Source organism: Phyllostomus discolor, chromosome 13 (genome assembly GCF_004126475.2).
Source record: "Phyllostomus discolor isolate MPI-MPIP mPhyDis1 chromosome 13, mPhyDis1.pri.v3, whole genome shotgun sequence".
In the NCBI taxonomy this organism is placed as follows: domain Eukaryota; kingdom Metazoa; phylum Chordata; class Mammalia; order Chiroptera; family Phyllostomidae; genus Phyllostomus; species Phyllostomus discolor.
Genome location: NC_040915.2, coordinates 44,970,326 through 44,984,702, shown reverse-complemented (window position 1 = coordinate 44,984,702; position 14,377 = coordinate 44,970,326). Strand labels below are relative to the sequence as shown.

Sequence of the window (14,377 nt, the reverse complement as noted above, 5' to 3'; positions counted from 1 at the left end):
ATAATCTGATTCTTCCCTGGGGATCTCACCTGCAAGAAGCAGAGGCCGCAAGCTCGGCATCTCCACGAGGCGCAGACGGGGCAGAGCCCACCCCCACCCCCGTGTGTGCCGCCCTGGGCTAGGCGGATGGGACACAGTTCACTTTCGGGTCACGTCCTTTCACTTTAACTCACCTTTGCTCAGTGAGCCCCCGCCAGATAAGAGTTAACCATTGCTCAGGGAGCCCCAGACAGATAAGAGAGAGCCCGGCTGGGCCGAGGGGCGCTTTCCTCTGCAGTGCCTGGAGGGCCCGCCCGCTCACCATGCCCGCACCGTGCCAGTGCCCCAGTATGTGCCGCTCTCTGGAAATCACCAAAGTCGTTCAGATTCAGAGCCTGTGGCTGGGGACCCTGAGGCAGCTCATTCTGATGGGGACCCTCTGCTACATCTGGTGAGTCTGGTGCAGCGGGCCAGCCCAGGGGCACCATCTCACTCTCTCTCTCTTTTTAAAGATTTATTTATTTATTTTTAGGGAGAGAAAGTAGGGAGAAAGAGAGAGACAGACAGAAACATCAGTGTGCGGTTGCTGGGGGCCGTGGCCTGCAACCCAGGCATGTGCTCTGACTGGGAATCGAACCTGTGATGCTTTGGTTTGCAGCCTGCGCTCAATCCACTGAGCTACGCCAGCCAGGGCTACCATCTCACTCTCCATCCCCCCTTCCACCCTCACCCCCTGTCCTTGTCAGCCAGGCTGCCTGGGAGTGTGCCCGGGCTTCTCCCCTGTCACCCTCTCTGCCCGCACAGACCCTTCGGCTGCCTCTCCCCTGTCACCTCTAACCACCCATCCCACAAGGCCCAGCCAAATCCCCAGCCCCTTCGGGCCCCTGTTTGCTCCAGGACTCGCGGTTTGCAGGCTTCAGAGTGCACAGAATTGTGGCCCCCGAAGGTCAGGGGGTGTAGGAAGCCAGAAGGTTATCTCCTCATTCGGGGACTAAATGCACGGCCCCTGAGAGGTGACATGGCTTGTGTAAGTCTCCGAGTAGGGAAAGAGCTGCTGGGATGGTCACTAGAACATTCTTACCCTGGGGCAGGGCACTACAGACTCTCGTTTTTCCCTCTGATGCGGCTCTGAAGCACTTTAATTCTTAAGATGGTATGTGCGTTATCATACAAAGACAAGTCTTCCAGTTTACGAGAGGGCTGCACTGCACTGAGGCTGATCTATATAACACGCTGTGCACTCGGGAATGGATGTCAGAGGTCAGATCCGAGCTTCCCGAGTGGGGGGCCGGGCCGAGCAGGGTCATCCCGCTCCAACGCCGCAATACGCAACGGGGAACACACGGCCGGGCCCACGTACCTGCTGTGACACGCGGCTGAGCCAGACTGCTGAGCAGGGTCGCCGACTCGCCTGTGGAGTGACATTCCATGGCTCGGCCCCGTGTGTGCTCACTGGAGCTCAGACCTGGATCTCCCGCCCCAGTGCCTTTCTTGACCGGCTTTCTTTTTTAGCGAATGTTACAGAAATGCTGGACTTAAGATATGAAACATGACTGTCCAGTTGAAGAAATAAAACACCGCTCATCCAGCTTTAGCTCCCTGCAGACCCAGCCTGTATCCTGTTCCCTTTCCTCTCCCCACATGAACGTCACCCTGAATTGGGTGCCTGTCGTTCTGCTTGTTTTTATATTTCTACAACGTATGTCCATAGCCATAAAAATGTTTTTCCTTTTTTTACTGAGGTGAAATGCATATAACATAAAAACAACCATGTTAAAGGGTACAGTTCAGCCGCATTTAGTAAATTTGCAGTGTTGTGCAATCACCAGGAGTCTAGTTCCGAATCACGGCCACCACCTGTCCTAAAAGAAACCCTGTCCCCGAGAGGCAGTTCATCCCCACATCTCCCCGCCCTCAGCCCCTGGCAACCACCCATCTGCCCCTTGCCTCTGTGGATGCACCTGTTCTAAATCTCCCGTGTCGCTGGGATCTGGCTCTGCGTCCCCTTCTGGGTACGGCTCCTTCCGCGTGCACTCGGCACAGTGTGTGCACGGCCCATCCACAGTATCGCGTGTCTCAGCGCTGCATTCCTTTCTGATGGCTGGCTAATGCGTGCATAGACCTCATTTTGCTTTCCCACTCTCCTACTGATAAACCTTTGGGCCGCTGCCAGCTTTTGGCGACTGTGAGTAGCGCCGCTATGAATGTGCACGGACAGGTGTCCGCTTGAGTCTAGGATGTTGTTTTGGATTTCTTTAAACCTTGTCACGTGGCACGCTTCGGTTGCTCGGCGTTGTTTCCATCCTGATTCAAGTGTCCCTCCGACATTTTCACTGCTGGAGAGCATCCCCGCTGTGTGAATCCAACAATCGATCTGTTCAGTGTTCAAGGGCATTGAGGCTATCTCCAGTTCTCCCTCGTACAAATACTGCTGCCGCAAACATTCCTGCGCATAACTCCTGAGGCACACGCATGGGGGTGTCTCTTGGGCACCCGCCTGCAGTGGGGATGGCACTGCTCCGGGTGGACTTCAACTGGTGAATGTGAGTTGTCTCCTCACGAGTCTCCCAGGCGTTCTCAGCCCTGGCTGTGCACTAGACTCAGCGGGGCAAGTGTGAAAATGTATTTAGGAACCCGGAGAGCTCGCCAGACATGCTAAATCACGGTCGCCAGGGGTGGGTCCCAGGGACTGTGATTCCCAAAGCTCCCTGGGGGATTACACAGCACAGCCAAGGCTGAGAGTGGCTGGGACCACAGCTTGGCCCACTCCGTCTTGGCTTCCCAGGTCAGCTCCTAGTGGACAGCCATTGGCTCAGACGTCCTAACGTCATTCGGATATTAGGGGCTGGGCGGAGGGAAGAGATCAAATAAATACGTACTGAATGAATAAAGAAAGCACTTAGGGTAAACTTTTTAAAATGATATTTGATTGATTATGCTATTACAGTGGTCCTGATTTTTCCCTCCTTACCCACCCCCCCCAGCATCTCCCACTCCCTCGGGCGATCCCCACACCATTGTTCATGTCATCCATATTAGTTCTTTGGTTACTCCATTTCCTACACTGCACTTTACATCCCCGTGCCTATTCTGCAAGTACCTATCTGTATTTCTTAATCCCCTCACCTCTTCACCCATTTTCTTTCACACCCCACTCCCATCGGGCAACCTTCTGATAACTAACTTCTTCTCTCTTCCTTTTAAGAGTCTCTCTTAGCCCTGGCTGGCATAGCTCAGTGGATTGAGCGCGGGCTGGGAACCAAAGTGTCCCAGGTTCGATTCCCAGCCAGGCTACATGCCTGGGTTGCAGGCCATAACCCCCAGCAACCGCACATTGAAGTTTCTCTGTCTCTCTCTCTCTATCTCCCTCCCTTCCCTCTCTAAAAATAAATAAATAAATAAAATCTTTAAAAAAAAAAAAAAGAGTCTCTCTTTAACCTTTGGCATTTTACTGATGATGTGGCTTGGAGTGGGCCTCTTTGCATCCGTCATAATTGGGCCTCTCTGTGCCTCCTGGACTTACATGTCTATGTCCTTCACCAAATCATTATTTCTTTCACGATTGTTTTCAGATTTCCAATTTCTTGCTTTCTCTTCTCCTTCTGGCAACCCTATGAGGCAAACGTTGGACCTCTGAAAGTTGTCTCAGAGGCTGTTTGTACTGTCCTCATTTTTTTGCTTCTTGTTCTGCATGGTTGTGTTTTTGCTTCCTTATGTTCCAAATCGTTTAGACTCTTGGCTTCATCCATTCTACTGTTGTTTCCCTGTAAATTGTTCTTTATTTCAATTACTGTATCCTTCGTTTTTGACTGGATCCTCTTTATGCTGCTGAGGTCCTCACTAAGTTCCTTAAGCACACTTATATAAACAGGGTTTTGAACTCTGCATCTGATAGATTGCTTACCGCCATTTTGTTCAGATCTTTATCTGTAGTTTTGATCTGTTCTTTCCTTTGTGCCGCGTTTCTTTGTCTCCTCGTTTGGGCAGCCTCCCTGTGCTTGTTTCTGTGTAGTAGGTAGAGCTGCTCTGACTCCGTGTGTTGGTCATGTGGCCTCATGCAGTAGGTGTCCTGGAGGGCCCAGTGGCACAGCCTCCCCTATCCCCCAAGCTGGGGACTCGAGGTGCGCCCTTTGTGTGGGCTGAGTACACCCTCCCCCTGTAGCTGAGTCTTGATTGCTGTTGGCAGATCAATGGGAGGGATTTTAGGGTAAACTCTTAATGATGCAGAGCAATGGGGTACAGGGAAAACATCAATGGGGATGACATCTACCATTTTCAATAGTCAATCCCACTTCCCCTCTCCAGTTCTCTTGCCACAGTAATTTAGATTCCTATTCTAGATAAGGTATGGACAGCTAAGGAACGAGCCAAAATGCAGGAGACCAGGGCAGAGCCACATCGCACGGGAACGAGCGCAGCGCGCAGTTAAAAGGCCCGGCTCTCCCAGCCAAGGACCTCAGTTCCCCCCGACTGTCTGTGTGGCCTGGGCACGTCCCTTTACCTCTCTGAGCCTTTTCCTCACCTCCAGAGGGTGAAGATTGCAGGTACTATCTCCTCCTGTTGTGAGGATTAAAGGAGACGACGCACACAGATGAAAGCGCCTGGCACACGGGACACGTTCAATACACGGCGGCGCCTATCATCAATATTAGTTATCAGCCAGGCGTGTCTCTGTGGAAGACAGGTGGCTGACCTGCGGGACGCACCCGTAGACAGGTGCCGATGGGTTACTGAGCCCCAGAACAAAGCTGGTGGGGCCACGCAGGGGCGGACTCTGGTGTTTGAGGGGCTGTCCTGTGCACGAGGGGCGACAGCAGGCAGTACGGGGGGCGGGCTTCGGGCAGCAGTTTCCACGCAGGGAGCCCTCACCGCGGGGACAACACGACGGGGTTTGCGTACGTATCAGTGCATCCTCACAGCAATCTACCCTGTGAGGCGGGTCTGATTCTTCTTCCCGCCTTACACGTGAGGAGCATGAGTTAGCGGGAAGGCCGTCACGCGGAGTACCCAGCGCAGCTGGGATTTGAACGGAGGTGCCCTGCATCTGACACCACTGTGCCGCCCTCGAGAAAACCACTGATGCTTTTCTGTGTCTGCCACTTAGCTTTGCTTTGGTGACCGACAAGCTGTACCAGAAGAAGGAGTCTGTCATCAGTTCCGTGCACACCAAGGTGAAAGGGCTGGCAGAGGTGAAAGACGAGATTATACAGCATGGAGAGAAGAAGGTGCCCACTGTCTTCGACACGGCGGATTACACCTTCTCCTTGCAGGTGAGCGCCGGTCCGCACCCTCCCTGGAAGCATCCCTGCTCACTGTCACCAGGGCCTCATCCCCCTCCCGAGACCTAGGGCCTCGCTCCAGAAAAACGTTGGCCCTACTTGAAAAGCTCTGTGAAAATCCCAACTGAGAAATCCTAAAAATTGCAAAATTGGGTCAGATCCAACAGCTCAGAGGAAATGATTCTTTGCTTTATTAAGCCGTGCAGGGTTTCTCGAAATAGCTGTGTGTCCTGGTGCGTTTAAAACACGATTTGACTCACTCACACTGATCTACACGCTGCTTTTTAGAAGCAAGGCCACCGAGTCGCCAGGGTGTGCCCAGAGTCACAAGGACCAGTCTGTATTGTTAGTGTGGCGTTTTGTCAACAAAAACGTCTCCAGGAAAACACTCCTAGGGACATTTCTGCACAAAGGAAGAATATAGATGACAAAGAAAGAAAGAATGCGGATCACAGAGAAAGGATATGTGGCTGCTTAAATTCGCAAGAAGAGAAAACGAAATTAGAATTGGCGAAAAGAGACATCAAAGGGGCGGCAGGGACGAAAGGGCGTATCTGCAGGCTCCCAGAGCTGGTGAGCTTTGCAACGGCATAAACCCCAAGCTGCGATGTTTGTTTGTTTCTAACAGTGGGTGGTTAAAACCTCCCTCTATTTCCCAGGTGGTGAGATGCCCTATTGCCCTTTAGTTAAAGTCCTGGACAATCTAAACAGCACTCTCCTGAGGCCAACAACCCCATTTCCCCCGAGTTTCAATTGAATGCGATTTTGCTGTGAGGCTGGGACGGAAAAGGAAGGCTCAGTGGGTGTGAACCTGCCCACGCTCTCGCCCGGCTCAGCGGGGCGGCTCACTCAGCTCTGAAATGGAGCCCTGCTCAGTCCCAAATCTGCTACCAGACTGAGGCTTAGAAGAGTAGGAAGGTTCGCCCCCAGGCACTTAGCAAGCTGGATTATTATGATTAAGTAGCTCTGTTCTTAAAAGGCTTTCATTTGACTTCTCTCCATTTCGCCACAGGGGAACTCCTTCTTTGTGATGACAAACTTTCTCAGGACAAAAGGCCAGCAGCGTGGGGTATGTGCCGAGGTGAGGAGGTGCCCAGAGCAGTGAGATGGGTGGTGAGAGCCCCTGGAGGAAGCGTGGGTCAGAGACAGGGCACGTGAAAACTCGGAAACTGAGATCCCGGATTCGAGCTCCTGCATTCTCACGGAGCCTCTTTGGTGGCGTGTGGGTGTGCGCTGGGTGGGGGAAGGGTCAGAGGGCCTTGCGGTTCTCTCTCTCTCTGTAGCCACTGGACCCTTGCCCCCTCAGTCTCCAGCTCCAGCACGAGGAGCCCGTGCGGGCGAGAATCCTGCTCCCTCCACCGCTCACTCGTGCGAGGCTCAGACGACACCGGTCTTTGAGGCATTTTGTGCAGCATTTCCCATTTCAGTGAGGCCTCCCTCACTTAGCAGGGTGACAGCATTTCCCAGCCCCACTTTACAGGTCAGAACACAGATCAGAGAGGTTAAGAGACTTCCCCTAGGTGACCCAGCTTGCCGGAGGCAGAGCCAAGCCTAGAACCCAGGCGTCCTCTTCGACAGCTTTCCCCGCAGTGATCCAGCGGGAACCGTCTGTGTGGGAACACTGCCAAACAGGCCGAGTTCGCCTCTCACCCCATTTCTTGGAGCCACATGCCTCCCCCCCCACCACCCGTGAAGTCTTCCCCAGCCTGGCCTTGCCCTGTCCATACTCTTGACCTTCCCCTGCTTCTTTCTGGGAAACACTCTTCCCCATTAAACGTATTTGTCTGATTCAGACCCTTCTCGGTCCTGCCCTCTGTTCTTTAAGATGAGAAGTAGCTGTTCTGGCAAGTTTATCTATAGCCATGTGTTACTAGGCATTTACCTGTGACTGGTGCCCCCCTGCCATTCCCCACTCAGGTAACGTGCCTGCCCTATACAGAGGGGTGCAGCGTTGTGACGCTATCAAGCAGGTTTCTGCTATGGAAACATTGATGTGTGAGAGAAACGTCAGCTGGTTGCCTCTCGCATGCCTCCAGCTGGGGACCTACCTGGTCTGTGACCCAGGCAGGTGCCCTGACTGGGAATCGAACCGGTGACCTTTTGGTTCACAGGCTGATGCTCAATCCACTGAGCTACACCAGCCAGGGCTTCGCCGTCATTTCTACCTAAACCTAGAACCAAGCTGACATTCCCTCGGATCGATATCAATAATGCTCATTTAATCTTCACAGCAACCACTTAGGGCAAATCTGTGCATCCTCCTTTTACAGACGAGGAAACTGAGGCTCAGAGAGGCGCAGGGACCTGACCTAATGGTGCAGCTCTCAGCTAAACCAGGTGTACCTGGCTCCTTCTGTCGGGTCTCTATAAAAGCCACACACTGCACAGCAGATAACCTGTTTCACAAAGGCGATGTCACATCCGATTCCCCCGAGACTGGCCATTGAACCTGCTCCCCGGGAAACCGGAAGTCGAATACGTGTAACCCAAATCATCACGTTTCTCTTCTCCTTCCCCTATCCTCCGCCTTCAGCCCTGAGACCTGGCCGGCCTCCTTTTCTCGGGCCAGGAAAGAGGGCTGGCCGGCGGCCCGTCCCCACATTTCCTGCTGACCCTTCGCGCCGTTCGCTTCGCTCAGCTCTGCAGCCGGAGAGCTGCCCGGACTGGGCCGCCTGCCGTCCACCCTGGGGACTCTCCCCCCCACACGGGGTCCCTCACGGCCAGCATGTCCGCTTTTTAGATTTCTATTTTTAATTTTTATTGGGATATAATTCATATACCATAAAACCCACCGTTTTAGAGTGTCCAGTCCAGTGGTTTTCAGCATACTCACAATGCCGGGCAACCGTCACCCCGATTTCAGGGCATTGGCATCCCCCCCAGAAGAAGTCTCGGACCCGCTAGCCATCACTCCCCAGCGCCCTCATCCAGCCCCTGGCCGCACGGGTCGCTTTCTGTCTCTGTGGAGTTACCTGTTCCGGACGTTTCATAGAAAGCGGAATCCTACGCTAGGTGGTCTTTTGTGGCTGACTTCTCTCGCTTAATACGGCGCTTTCGAGGTCTGCCCATGTGCAGCGCGAGTCAGTGCTTCATCCCCGTTCATGGTTGGGTAACACGCCACTGTGATATGAGTGCGCTGCCTCTTCTCCGACCGGTCACTAGCCGGTGGCGGCTGGGGCTGTTCCTGTTCTGGGCTATTACGGATAGCGCTGCGTCGCACACCTGAGCACACGTTTTTGCGTGGACACAGACATCTGCTTTTCCGTACCTTAGGGATACGGGATGCTTACTCCTCACTGGCTTGTCCTTCCCTCCGCAGTATCCCACCCACAGGACACTCTGTCAGTCCGACAAGAATTGCAGACAGGGATGGATGGACCCGCAGAGCAAAGGTATGTTCTGGTTTCTGCGGGGCGGGGCGGGGCAGGGGGGGGGCGCCCTGAGGGTGGTGGATGGCCTGGCATCCCGGTGACATCTGCAGTGCCCTCAAGTTCAGATCCTTAACTCTGGCTTCCTTCTTCCGCCCTCACCAGGCCGTGGGCGAGCCTGTTTCTGCTCGTGCCTGGGCTCTGTCCCCAGGGGACCCGCTACTGACATGAGTGTGACCTTAATTCCCCAGTGAGGACAGCTCCTGAAACCTTGCAGAATTAGCACCTTCTGGGTTCTAACTGGTAGAAAAAGCGAATGGCTTATAGCAACATCTGAGTATTCCTTCTTTCTTTTTAAGATTTTATTTATTTATTTTTAGAGAGGGGACGGGAGGGAGACAGGGAGAGAAATCAATGTGTGGTTGCTTCTTGCATGCCCCCTGCTGGAGACCTGGCCCACAACCAAGGCATGTGCCCTAACTGGGAATCGAACCAGCGACCCTTTGGTTTGCAGGCCAGCACTCAATCCACTGAGCCACACCAGCCAGGACAACATCTGAGTATTCTAAATTTTCTGTCTTGAAATTCTCCAAAGGTTGTGGCACTTGAACTTGTACCCTCAGGACACCTGGGAGCCATACTTATGTTAACCTGCAGGATTTCCGTATCTCGTCTTAACTCAAGGGCACGTGACAATAAAAAGCCAGCACATAAAAGAACAAAAAGAAAGGAGAAGCCATCAGTGATTATGAAACACACACAAAAGGGCATATGAATGTTCCATCTTACCCTATAATACACGTGTGCTTGAGTTGGTATGAAGATCATTTTGACGTTACTCGCTATTTAACTTTTCCCTCGGAAGTCTTTAACTGACCCCGATGCTCCCGGAAGAGGGGCCGTGTTTACCCCGGGGCTCTGCACATCCTGGCACACGCCGTGCACGCCTGCAGGGTCTCGGATGCCCGGGGAGAGGCCAGGCTCCCGTCCTCTTATTCCCCCGGGCCGGGGAATACGTCCCTTCCAGCGCCCCTCTTGCAAAGACGCCACAAGAGCCAAGAGCGTTCGTGGTCTTCCTGGGTTCTCTCTGCTGCTTTTTCGAAAAGCTTACTGTTTGGTGTGTTGCTTGCTCGGTGGGCCTAACGTCAGCTTGTGGTTTGGGTGGAGTTGCGTGGAAACGGAAACCTCTTCGGTTGAAAAGCGCAAGTATTTTTTTGCTTGGATTGAGAGAGTTTCTTCCCCTGTGATTTTCACACACGTGCTTCTGTGACCCCTTGACCCCACAGGAATCCAGACTGGCAAGTGTGTGGTGTATACAGAGAACCAGAAGACCTGCGAAGTCAATGCCTGGTGTCCCACCGAGGCAACAGCAGAGGTCCCCCGGTGAGTGACAGAGTGGGGACCCACATGGTGGCCCTCAGCAGCGAGTAATCGGGGCCCTGCCCAGTGCCGATTGGGCTTCTCCTCTAGGGGCAGTGCCACAAAGTCCTGGGTCCGACTGGCTCGGTGACCCCGTGCCCGGCACACTCGTTAAAATATTGAAGCAATTCTGTGCTGGCTGCTGAATAGGGCCCCAGGGGGTGCCTGCTGCCTTTCTGTACCAGCACATTGTAGGGCACCTGTAGACCCCTCCCGAGTGCCACAGCAGGGTCCGCCCTGACTTGCCCCCGTGCACACGGACTGATTGAGGATGGACGGGTGGCAGTGCGGGAAGAAAGAGGAAAGGAGGGAAGCAGACAGGGAGGAGGAGAAACGGAAGGGCGGGAAGGGAGTTTCCTGCAGCCATCACAGTGGCAGGTTTGGTGGTCCCTGGAGCGACTCCTCTCCTCACACGCGGGGTCAGGCCCGGAGGCAGAACTCGATGTAAAACTCGGAAGCCACGGGGACCAATGCATTTCAACAGGGAATAGAGAAACCTGGATTCGAATCCTGACTCCAACACTTCTTTGCTGTGTGACCGCACATAGCAGGCATTTGCCAGATAAGATTTTCTTTTATGCAAGCGACAAATACACAACCTAAGCTGGCTTTAGGAAAAAAAGGAGTGTTACTTTTTGGCTTGTGTTTTTAACTCCTGCACATGAGAAGTCCAGAAGTGTAACTTCAGGTAAGGCTTGATCCAGGCTTCAAGTAACATCATTAAAATTCTCTCTCTCTTCCTCCTACCAAGTTAGTTTTTCTTCGACTTTGGCTCTCTCCATGCTGTGGAGTCTGTAAACTCCAATTTACACTGCCCTTGCTACTAATAGTCCAAAAGGAAATTAATTGTTCTTTCCCAATAGCTCCTACAAAAGCTCTGGAATGTTCTCATCAGCCTAAGTCATGTGACAATCTGTGAACCAAGCACAGTGGCCATGGGAATTAGGTTACACTGTTTGGCCAGCTCTGGGTCCCTTGCCCACCCAGGAGCCATAGGGATGAGAGGGACTCATCCCCACCCAGCCCTCTGAGCTGAGGGTGGAAGAGACTGGGCCCCCCCAAAGGGAGAAAGCTGAGGGGCCACAGACAGAGGGGGGATGGGTACTGAACAGGCAAAAAGCACACTGTCCTCCATAGTTACATCCCCATTAGAGCCAATACCGTGCTCTGGAGATCCTGGAACAAAAAACAGTCGTTCCTCGTGCCCCCTTCCAAGTCCCCTCTACCCTGTCCTGGTGCTACCCCAGTAGGTATCTTCCACCCACTCCGGCACGCCAGGCCACAGGGTACCAGCTGCACCTCTTTGTCCGTAGCCAGTTCTCTCCATCTTTGACAGACTGTCAACTGCGTAAGGACACCTTACCGGTCTCGTTCGTCACTATACCCCCAACGCCCAGTTCCATGCCCAGTCCAGTCATTCTCTGTTGAATGAGATGGTGGGTAGACCTTCCTGCAGTCTAGAACTTGGGGCCCTCTAACTCACGCAGAATGCTGTGCTCCCCAGAGAGTGACTGGGAGAGTCACCTACCCGTGAAGCCCTGGGCTGAGGCTGGGGAGGTAGGAGAGGAACAGTCTTGTCCCAGCCCTGCAGGACACCAAGCCTGCTGGGAGAGGCCAAGTGGGTTGTGATGGAGCTGGCTTGTGCCCTCCCAGGGCCAGTTATGCTTGTCCCCTCCCGGCTCCAAGTTCAATGATGTCCAATTGGTGGCCTGAAATCAGACACGGTGGGAGTATTTGCACCACAAACACCAATAAATGCTGCACATAGGGCTTTGGTTTTTCCCGGCGCGCTGGTTGGTAAACTGAACACATAATTATGGCAGAGTGGGAGAGGGCTGTGGGGTCCCGGGAGGGGAGAATTCTCACTGGAAAAGCTGGAGAATGTCGGAAGGTTCAGCACACTAGGTCGCCCTTCTCCCCACTCACTGCAATGACCCACGCCAGAGACCGGGCGCCTCTGGCCCCGCTGGTCCGCCGACTCCGTGGTGCCTACAGTCACGGACCCCCGTGGGGGGCGTGTCTCTCCCTCAGGCCCGCGCTCTTGAACAGTGCCGAAAACTTCACTGTGTTCATCAAGAATAACATCGACTTCCCCAGCCATAACTTCAGCATGTGAGTGCCCCGAATGTCTGGCTGTATTGTTATCTACTGCCGTGTCACAAGTTACTCCAGAAGTTAGAAGCTTAGAACAACAAACATTTATTATCTCACATGGTTTCTGGGGACCAGGAATCTGGGAAAGACCTGGCCGAGCAGTTCTAGCTCAGGGTGCCTCGGCTGTAGCCCAGCTGTCAGCAGGGCTGGAACTGTCTCCAGGCTTGCCTTGGGCCGGAGAATCCCCTTCCAAGTAAACTCACGCGGCTGCTGGCAGGAGGGTCCAGTTCCTCGCCACACTGACCTCTCCCCGGGGCTGCCTGAGTGTCCTCAGGACATGTCGGCTCCCCCGGGGCAGACGATCCGAGAGAGACACAGAGCGAGCAAGCACCACAGTCACCAAGGTGGAAGTCACAGCCTTCCATAACCCAAACTTGGAAGTGACACACCATCGTGTCTGCCATAAGCTGCTGGTCACACAGACCAACCCCACTACAGTGTGGGAGGGGACCACGCGAGGGTGCGAACACCAGGAGGTGGGGACCCCTGGGAGCTCTTGGGGGGCCCAGTCACCACCCCCCAACTCATTCCTATTGGAGGGATGGACCCCAGTCTTCAATGGGGATGTTTGTCTGCTTTTCACTACGTGCAGGAGAAACATCTTACCAGATTTCAACAAGACCTGCATCTTCCACAAGACGAAGGATCCACTGTGCCCCATTTTCCGGCTGGGAGACATCTTCCGAGAAACAGGAGATAACTTCTCGGAGGTGGCGGTTCAGGTGGGCGGTGCCTTTGTACCGTGAGGCGGCGGGGGCGGGGGATTCGTGTTGGGGGCGGGGTGGGAGGTGTCAAATGGCCCCAAGAGGCCGAGCCGCAGGGTCTCAGTAACATGGGTCCCTTTCCTGAGCATTTAGTAAACCCACGCATGATGCTGAGTGCTGTCACTGCACCACCTCATCTAACCCCACAGCCACCCTCGGGGTGAGGCACCTGCTATACTGAGTTTCCTGAGGCTGCTGTAACCAGTCACCACACACTCAGGGGCTTAAGAGATCACACTTGCTTTTTCCCTTCTGGGGACGAGAGGTCCGAAACCGGCTTCCCCGGGCCGAGACCGGGCTGGCGGCAGGTAGCAGCAGGGCCGTGCTCCCGCCAGAGACTCCGAGGAGAATCCACTCCCTTGCCTTCTCCACCTTCTAGAGCTGCGTTCCTTGCCTTCCTTGGCTCTTTGGACGACGGGTGACAAAAACACTAGATAGTCGCTACAGCATGTAGAGTGCTTGGGGTGGTGGCTGACAATGAATGGCAATACTGATTATTCTGTGTCATTTCTCCTTCCCCCGAGCCACAGCCTGCCAATGGCACACCTTTGTATCCCTAGCGTCTAGCACGCTGTCCCGAAATGCCGTATTTCATGGTTCAAAGCCATTTTTCATATCTTAAGTGTTCTGAAATCAAGCCCTGGCTGGTGTAGCTCAGTGGATTGAGCACAGGCTGTGAAACAAAGGGTTGCTGGTTTGATTCCCAGTCAGGGCACATGCCTGGGTTGTGGGCCAGGTCCCCAGTGGGGGGCCATGTGAGAGGCAACCACACATTGATATTTCTCTCTCTGTTTCTCCCTTCCTTCCCCCACTCTCTAAAAATAAATCAATAGAATCTTTAAAAAAAAAATCTCACAGTTCTGAAGTCAGGAAATGTTTTCAACTGATGGAATCTTACAGTTCAATTGACAGCATTTTCTCCTTAGAGGAACATAGAAAAATTATGTCTTACAAGCACGGGTGTCTAAGATTCAATGAAATAAAACTCAGTGGCATACGATGATCGGTGCTCAACATCTATTTGTAGAAAGAGGTACAGGTACAGAAGTAAGAGGGTAAGAGGTTCCTTAGGAGCTCCGAGGAGAAGGTCACCCTGAATTGAGGAGGGTGGGATGGCGGAGGAAGGATGGGAGCCGGGTCTTGGAGGACGAGGGGGATTTTGCTACAGAAGTGGGCGGGAGGAACATTGCGCCGGGACAAAGGGTGAGTAAGGGCCCAGATTTACAAGTTCGAAACCGACCCAGCGATTCCGCTCCTAAGCATGTACCCAAGGGCAATGACAACATGTGTCCACACGAACGCTTGTAGGTAAATGTTCATAACCGCATGGGTCACCATAGCCCAGAGGCGGAACAACCCAAATGTCCATCAACGGATGGGTAGATACACAAAACGCATTGGAATATCCTTCCAA

General features: G+C 53.5%; 2 protein-coding genes across 2 annotated transcripts in view; one reads left to right on the top strand and one right to left on the bottom strand.

Annotated features, from left to right (window-relative positions):
* IFT81 (intraflagellar transport 81) overlaps positions 1 to 14,377 on the bottom strand; it is a 137,747-nt gene that overhangs the window by 98,449 nt on the left and 24,921 nt on the right. The window lies entirely within an intron of this gene.
* P2RX7 (purinergic receptor P2X 7) overlaps positions 1 to 14,377 on the top strand; it is a 34,519-nt gene that overhangs the window by 7,278 nt on the left and 12,864 nt on the right. Inside the window, exons 2-7 of the mRNA XM_028527701.2 lie at positions 5,084 to 5,249; positions 6,271 to 6,339; positions 8,578 to 8,650; positions 9,913 to 10,009; positions 12,077 to 12,157; positions 12,792 to 12,921. Coding sequence (XP_028383502.1) covers positions 5,084 to 5,249; positions 6,271 to 6,339; positions 8,578 to 8,650; positions 9,913 to 10,009; positions 12,077 to 12,157; positions 12,792 to 12,921 — 616 coding nt within the window. The remainder of the gene's footprint in view (positions 1 to 5,083; positions 5,250 to 6,270; positions 6,340 to 8,577; positions 8,651 to 9,912; positions 10,010 to 12,076; positions 12,158 to 12,791; positions 12,922 to 14,377) is intronic.